Source organism: Nerophis lumbriciformis, linkage group LG01 (assembly GCF_033978685.3).
Source record: "Nerophis lumbriciformis linkage group LG01, RoL_Nlum_v2.1, whole genome shotgun sequence".
In the NCBI taxonomy this organism is placed as follows: Eukaryota; Metazoa; Chordata; class Actinopteri; order Syngnathiformes; family Syngnathidae; genus Nerophis; species Nerophis lumbriciformis.
In genome coordinates, this window is record NC_084548.2 from 52,963,353 (window position 1) to 52,972,273 (window position 8,921).

The 8,921-nt window shown below is 40.4% G+C and overlaps 1 protein-coding gene across 1 annotated transcript; it reads right to left on the bottom strand.

Annotated features, from left to right (window-relative positions):
- Nucleotides 1-4,554: 4,554 nt before the first annotated feature.
- On the bottom strand, nt 4,555-6,843 carry neurod4 (neuronal differentiation 4). The gene is made up of 2 exons (XM_061971917.2): nt 6,714-6,843; nt 4,555-6,104 (listed from the first exon to the last, which is right to left on the bottom strand). Exon 2 carries the CDS (start codon nt 6,096-6,098, stop codon nt 5,031-5,033), a length of 1,068 nt encoding a protein of 355 aa, XP_061827901.1. The 5' UTR covers nt 6,099-6,104; nt 6,714-6,843; the 3' UTR covers nt 4,555-5,030.
- Between the last annotated feature and the right edge of the window lie 2,078 nt (nt 6,844-8,921).

Consider the following 8,921-nt stretch of genomic DNA (forward strand, 5'->3'; position numbering starts at 1 on the left):
CCAATTTCTTGCCACTTTCGCATCTTTGGGCCGCTGGTGCAACTTGAATCCGTCCCTGTTCGTGTTGTTACGCCTTCCGACAACACACCGACGAAAGTGAGAAAATGGCTGATTGCTTCTCGATGTGACGTCACGTTGTGACGTCATCGCTCCGAGAGCGAATAATAGAAAGGCGTTTAATTCGCCAAAATTCACCCATTTAGAGTTCGGAAATCGGTTAAAAAAATATATGGTCTTTTTTCTGCAACATCAAGGTATATATTGACGCTTACATAGGTCTGGTGATAATGTTCCCCTTTAATAAAAATCGGATCAAAATCAAACCTACTGAAACGTTTTGTGGACTGATGCGTGTGTACATTTATAATTTGACAACACATTGACAACCTCAAATAAACGAATGCCAGATGTCAACTCTCCATTCTTAAAATTGTCTCCTTTCCATGTTTTGTTACTTACTGACGACACATGCGCACGCATTGATACGATATTCACATTCACATGAAAAGCCCTGTCTTGTAATCTTTTACCCAAAGTTAATTTACATGCTTTATTCCCATTGACTCGCCGGTGTATTTATTTCAGGGGAATAATTCACACGCCCCCTTACATTGTTTTTTTTTTTGTTTTTTGGGGGGAAAACAGCACAAAAGAAGGTGTGGGCCAGCTAACTGTGTCGGTACTTTTCTCACAGGCTGCGTGTGTAAAGCTATGTGTCACTCTTATATGCCAGGGCTGACACTCGGGAGCAAAGAGGACAAACTTTTGAATGCGGAGCAAGGACCTCCGTCACCTCTCCTGCCCTCGGCCTCTCTTTCGCCTTCCCTCAGCACACTGATCCCCTTTTCTCTCTGCCATCGCACTCGCATGCTCTCACTCTCCTCTTTCTCCCCTCCCAAATTGGCCCAGCTGTCCGTGTGCCTCCCCGCCGCTCCCCCAGCTGTCTGCCCTCCCCAAAACTAGAGAACCCCACAACAATACGGGTCACAGGTCAAGAGAAAGAACAGGCTGCGCTCACAAAAGACCAGTGGCGCCCTGCAAAACAATCATTCCCTTTTTCTCCGTGCCTTTCTCTCACCGTCGCTTGAACTGGAAAAGACAAACCTTTGGAGAGGTATCTGAAGAGGGGCGAACATTCTTTGGACAACAACCTAGAGGCACTTTCCCGTTCAACAATTGCCTAAAGAACGATAAACACAAGCACTCACTCTCACCGTTGCACCCTGCCACCCTATTCTTTGTTCGTCTCAAGAGCCATCATGTCCCTCGACCTGCTCATTAAAGTCAATATTAAAGCTTTTGACATTACAGGAGTGATATAAATGTGTTAGGAAGTCAGCCGGCTTACACTCGGCCAATCTGGAGAGAGCTGCTTTATTAAAGCCTCTTACTTTCAGTCTGTTTGGGTGGCATAATTTCCAGCATGTGAAAATATTTTTTAATCACAATGTTTAGGGTTTATTTTACTGTCGAAAACACTTTTATTGTACGTTTTACAATTTTGTCTGACAATGAGCTTTTTTTCCCCCGTTGTGTTTTGGCATGAGATAAATGGGGAAAATGGGACGCGGACAGAAAAATAGAGAGTGAGAAAAGCCTGTGACACATTCACCTGTTCCCCCAGTGCTGTTTTCCCATGGCCCACAACAGGCTCCTGCAGCTTGACCTAGTAAAGCCCCCAACAAGTCGTATGTAAACCATATATCACGAAATGCAACATATTGCATAAAAGAAGGATGTAAAAATATATATGAACTAGAGATGTCCGATAAAATCGGCCTGCCGAATGCTTTAAAATGTAATATCGGAAATTATCGGTATCGTTTTTATTTTATTATCGGCATCGTTTTTTTTTTTTTTTATTAAATTAACATAAAAAACACAAGATACATTTACAATTAGTGCACCAACCCAAAAAACCTCCCTCCCCCATTTACACTCATTCACACTCATTCACACAAAAGGGTTGTTTCTTTCTGTTATTAATATTCTGGTTCCTACATTATATATCAATATAGATCAGTGGTTCTTAACCTTGTTGGAGGTACCGAACCCCACCAGTTTCATATGCGCATTCACCGAACCCTTCTTTAGTGAAAAATAAAATGTTTTTTTTTAAATTCAAGACAAAGTTATATGTTTTTGGTAACACTTTAGTATGGGGAACATATTCTAACTAACAAAGACTTATTTAGAGTTATTTGGTTAGGGTTAGGGCCAGGTTTAGAGGGTTAGGGTTATAATAAGGCCATGCCGAATAAGGCATTAATAAGTACTTAATAATGACTAGTTAAGAGCCAATATGTTACTAATTTGCATGTTATAAGCAACTAATTAATGGTGAATATGTTCCCCATACTAAAGTGTTACCATGTTTTTTTACTGGTGCACAAAATGAACCGTGCATGAACATTACCTTGTTCAAAGAACAAAACCAACACAGTGCATAAACTCACAACAAATTACACACCTGCAAATCAGTCTGACTTCTGCTGTTGCCATATCCGTAATATGCCGATAGGGAGAAGTTTTTATTTACACGATGAGTCGGGTGTGTTTTGACCTCCGCCGAACCCCTGAGGCCGACTCACCGAACCCCTAGGGTTTGATCGAACCCAGGTTAAGAACCCCTGATATAGATCAATACAGTCTGCAAGGGATACAGTCCGTAAGCACACATGATTGTGCGTGCTGCTGGTCCACTAATAGTACTAACCTTTAACAGTTAATTTTACTCATTTTCATTAATTACTAGTTTCTATGTAACTGTTTTTATATTGTTTTACTTTCTTTTTTATTCAAGAAAATTTTTTAATTTATTGATCTTATTTTATTTTTATTTATTTTTTAAAAAGGACCTTATCTTCACCATACCTGGTTGTCCAAATTAGGCATAATAATGTGTTAATTCCACGACTGTATATATCGGTATCCGTTGATATCGGTATCGGTAATTAAAGAGTTGGACAATATCGGATATCGGCAAAAAGCCATTATCGGACATCCCTAATATGAACACCTTAAGTCTGTGAAATAGGAAGAATAAGATAGGATAGACTTTATTTATCCCACCATGGGAAAATTGTGCAGCTTATACATACAGTAAAAATATTCTGCATGCTGCAAAGCTTATTACTACAAATATTATAGGAGCAATTATTGTTTCGTTATTTTCTATTTGGTTGCAAAACTGTAGCATATTGGTAAACATTAATGTTGTAGGACTGGACTGTGCACCTTACCTCCTTTTGCATTATTTGTCTTTCTTTTCTTCCTATGTTTTGCATATTTGTAGACTGTCGCACTGATACTGGAGTTGCTTGTAATCTCATTGTACCTGTGTATAGTGACAATAAAAGGCATCATATCTATCTATTACATAATGTTGTAGTGCTGAGGGGTCAAATGGACATACAGTATATTAGTTGTAACATAATGTCCAAATGAGCTTCTTATTGGCGGGTTCATTCAAGTATATTTGTTTAATTATTATTAATAATGATAATGATATTTAGGTCTGTCCAAAGTAACAAGTTAACTCATGAGATTAATCACAACAAATAGCTGTTAATCATGCATAATAATCCCACAAGTGATTTTGACTGTGCTCAGTTAACTTAACCACAGATGTTTACCTGAAAAGTGTAGTCGTTTTACAATTTGTGGTCAGATCAATGCATACTCCTGTGCAAAGATGAGTGAAGAGACTCAGTCTGGTGTGATCGCTGGTAAATTTCACTCAAATATAAACCCTGACTGGACTTGAGTTCAAACTGTTACCAAATTGTGAGCTAATAAATGTCATGTATTTAAGTAAAACATATACAAATATGTTTGACACTATAATTGCACAGAGTCTTTATGAAACAATTTGATTCATCTAAATTCAGAAGCGTAATTATTCTGATGGGGACGGCGTGGCGTGGTTGGGAGAGTGGCCGTGCCAGCAACCTGAGGGTTCCTGGTTAGATCCCCAGCTTCTACCAACCTAGTCACGTCCGTTGTGTCCTTGAGCAAGACACTTCACCCTTGCTCCTGATGGGTCATGGTTAGCGCCTTGCATGGCAGCTTCCGCCATCAGTGTGTGAATGTGTGTGTGAATGGGTGAATGTGGAAATACTGTCAAAGCGCTTTGAGTACCTCGAAGGTAGAAAAGAGCTATACAAGTATAACCCATTTACCATGATAAAAAATATATATTTGACAATAATAGTATAATAGTGAAGTGAATTATATTTATATAGCGCTTTTCTCTAGTGACTCAAAGCGCTTTACATAGTGAAACCCAATATCTAAGTTACATTTAAATCAGTGTGGGTGGCACTGGGAGCAGGTGGGTAAAGTGTCTTGCCCAAGGACACAACGGCAGTAACTAGGATGGTGGATGCGGGGATCGAACCTGCAACCCTCAAGTTGCTGGCACGGCCGCTCTACCAACCGAGCTATACCGCAATAATATTACTTATTTTAGAATAATTGATACTGTATTTTTACTATGCTATATCCTCGTTTTACTGATCATTACAAGAGAAGGAAACATAAGCAATCAGCGTATAATATAAGAATATTTATTCAAATAAGTGCGAAACAGCAAAATATTTACAACAATGACACCAAAAAACAGTGACAATAAAATGAACAAGTACCTGAAAGACCTTCAATAAATAAATTAAATACAGCGTTTCCAGTGACTGACTGATGAACCAAAAAAAACAGTGAAACGAGAAGAAAACAACAAGTGACCAAAATAAATATTAAATACAGATATAAATAAAGGTTTTTTTCCATGGCTGTGTAGGCCTCGGTGCACAGTTGAAGTTGCAGGCTGGCGAGTGGATCATCATCTCCTGTTTTTTGTGTTGGAAAATCTTTGTGAAACGACCAGGTATCAACTTCAAATCATAAGAAAAGCAAATAAATAAGAGTATGAAAGGTGACAGGTATCAGGTAGATGAATGCGTGCTCAGATGATCGCCACGATGCAGATCACAGCAGTCTCTGTACAGTCAGTGAATGCAAAAGGAACTTTTTCACATGCTGCTCATCTGAGAGGTCAGCAGATGAGAGGAAGTGAAGGAGTCAAAGGCCACATCCAGGGGCAGCTCATAACGAGAGGACTGAAAGAGAGGGTGGCTCTGGTGCCCCCCAGGTAGGCCACCGCCCGTGGAAGTGGGGTAGTGGTGGGACGAGAGGTAATGGACGTGGTGAGCTGTGTAGTTCCTCTCCGTCTCATTTGGCGAGGGCTCCTGCTTCAGGGCAAAGTTGCCACTGATGCTGAGCGGGGGTGTGAGGGGCCCGTCGTACGGCGGGGTGCCGCTGCTGCACTCGTTAGGGGAGGGGTTGTCAAACGTCTGCCCCTTGAATCCCTTAATGTGGAGGAGGTGCGTCGCCTCCAGGGAGCCATAAGGGGGGCTGGGAAGCCCCGGGGACGGGTAGCTGAGGGGATGGCCGACCTGACTCCCCGCGTTAACCGACCCCGGGCCTCCGCACTTGTCTTCCAGCTTGTTGATGAGCAGCGGCGTTGGTCCCAGCTGCAGGCAGCCGGCGACGAGGTTGCTAGTGGGCTGGGAGAGGCCTTTGCACAGCATCTCCATGAAGCCGTGGCTATCTGGAGACTGTCCGCTCTCCAGCACCTCAGAGAGCGCCCAGATGTAGTTGTGGGCCAGCCGTAATGTTTCGATCTTTGATAGCTTCTGTGTTTTGGAATAACAGGGCATCACTCTGCGCAAACTGTCCAGGGCATCGTTCAGTCCGTGCATACGAGAACGCTCCCTGGCGTTGGCCTTCATGCGGCGGGCACGGAACCTCTCCTGCCGAGCTTTGGTCATCTTCTTCTTCTTAGGGCCTCTCCTTTTGGGAGTGTTTTCTCCATCAGGAGTCTCCTCTTCGTCTTCCTCCTCCTCCTCCTCCTCCTCTTCCATGTCCTCGCTGCCCAGCTCTGTGCAGGAGTGGTGGCGTCCACCCGCCATCAGGCTGTGGCGCTCCGTCATGTCGGTGCTTTCCTCGCCATCCTGGGAGCTGCCGTCCTCATCCAGCCAGGCCAGGGAGGTCACGAACTCGCTCACATCTGTGCTCTTTCCGAAGGGTTTGGTCATCATTTTGATCTGAAGAAAGACAACACAAAGTCAATATCTGAATGTTTTTTTTTTATGAGCTCCAATTTCAGCACTGGAAAGTGAACAGCTCAGTGTTATATTTCCAATGTCTCCCATGTTGTATAATAATGAGCGCATGAACGCTCCCCTGCTGTTGCTTGTGAGGACGCAGGGAGACTGTCAATCTGGGACATGGCGGGATTTACTCTCCAAATAAAGCCTAAAGATTAAATACACAAACATGTAGTCTGTGTGCACCTGCTCTCATAATCAGCCCAAAATAAATAATTTTGCAGGATTGTTTTTATACAAAAAAAGAAACTGCAGAATAAAGCTTATAAAGTCATATGGCCATTGAATCTCTCTTTTTTTCGAATAAATTGTGGCAAAGTGGGAGATTACTATTGTTTGGAGGGTTAAATGTCCCAGATAATGATTACGTATTAATGCGTAAAAGTGGGATGGATTAATGTATGAGTCCATAACGCACTGTGTAAACAAGTCTTATATACATCGTGTGCCTGTAATGTTTTGATATGCATCAATATAAATTATTAATATATTGCAGGCTGCAGAATGTATTATTAAACCTGATGATAGATTTACAAAAAATCTCACCTGTTTAGATTCCAGTGTTCAGGTGTAAAAATGAGAGAATTCAAAAAGTTATAAATCCAAAGTTTGTGCGTTTTTCTTCTTTACGCGTGTGCCACAGTGCCAAAAGTGGGTGCGCATGGAGCCTTCATCCCTAAAATGATTGCAGCGGGCTGGGATTTCTCGCCCTTAAACCACGCAAGCCCCTCCCACTCCCACTCCCACGCCCCACCCTCACTTTAGCCCATTGAAACACGCGTGGCAGTCTCGTGGCCAGAAGTTTTTACAACATTGGCCAGGGGAAAAGAGAGAGAGAGAACGCGCGCAAGAGTGCATGCGCGTAATCACTGCTTTATTTAGGGCGTGCACAAAGAGAGTGGGTGCAGGGGGGGTGACGCACACGGAACAAACAAGAGATTTACTTTATAAATACTAAACATGACTTTTGAAAATAAGTATACAATTATATCCAACGCACCATTTTACTTGGAGACAATTTAGTGAACGAGTAAAATCACACAATAACATTCCAAACATTTAAGAATAAGTTATGATAATAAATAACATTTATTTAAATACACACTTAAAATAACGGTAACACTTTAGTATGGGGAACACATATTCACCATTAATTAGTTGCTTATTAACATGCAAATTAGTAACATATTGGCTCTTAGTGAGTCATTATTAAGTACTTATTAATGTCTTATTCTGCATGGCCTTATTTTTCAACCAGTAAGCCATTAATTTAGAGTCTTCCCTCAATAACCTCAGAATTATTGCTTATTAGTAACCCTAACCCTTATATGTTCCCCTAGTGTCCAAATAACTCTAAATTAAGTCTGTGTTACTTTAATAAGCAACTAATTAAAGGTGAATATGTTCCCCATACTAAAGTGTTACCAAAATAACTTTTTATGAACAATTTCCATTGGGGATCAGTAAAGTTTGCCTATATTTTCATTGTTATTTTAATATCTTCAGTGCATTTCATGTCATTATAAATCGTTTAAAAAATCGTTGAACGATAGGGTATCCCAATACCCTATATATATATATATATATATATATATATATATATATATATATATATATATATATATATATATATATATATATATATATATATATATATATATATATATATATACACACACACACACACACACACTCACAGGTAGACGTTGCATTTAATGCCTGCCTTAACCCTTCTGAATCGATTGTCCATCTCATCATTAGTCGCTTGGATTAGGAATTTTCCACTTAATTAGGCCCACAGTGTATGGCTGCTTGTGGCGCAGAGAAGACGCAACTCGGTGTGCGCGCAGTTAAGTGATGCTGACAGCTCGGTGCGTGCGCAGAGAGCAGGTGTGTGCGTCGTTTGATTCTTTTCTTCCATTAGGAATAAAGGAATTTTTGCAACCTCATTATACTATTGGCTATGTTTTGTATTCATAATAAATGTAAGCTTCTCAATACCCGACCTGTTTTTATGTGCCTTTAAAAAATAATTAGAACTCTACGTTAAAACACTCTCTACCTCTAACAACCCAAAAAGCTGTGAACACAGTGCTGTATTATATATATATATATATATATATATATATATATATATATATATATATATATATATATATATATATATATATATATATATATATATATATATATATATATCCATCCATCCATCCATCCATCCATCCATTTTCTACCGCTTGTCCCTTTTGGGGTCACGGGCCTTTTGGGGTCACGGGGGATCGCTGGAGCCTATCTCAGCTGCATTCGGGCGGAAGGTGGGGTACACCCTGGACAAGTCGCCACCTAATCGCAGAGCCAACACAGATAGACAGACAACATTCACACTCACATTCACACACTAGGGCCAATTTAGTGTTGCCAATCAACCTATCCCCAGGTGCATGTCTTTGGAGGTGGGAGGAAGCCGGAGTACCCGGAGGGAACCCACGCAGTCACGGGGAGAACATGCAAACTCCACACAGAAAGATCCCGAGCCCGGGATTGAACTCAGGACTACTCGGGACTTTCGTATTGTGAGGCAGATGCACTAACCCAAATAAAAAATAAAAAATAAAAATAAAAAATAAAAATAAATAAAAATAAAATATATATATATATATATTTATTTTTATTTTTATTTTTATTTTTATTTTTATTTTTTTATTTTATTTATTTATTTATTTATTTATTTATTTATTTATTTTTTGGGGGGGG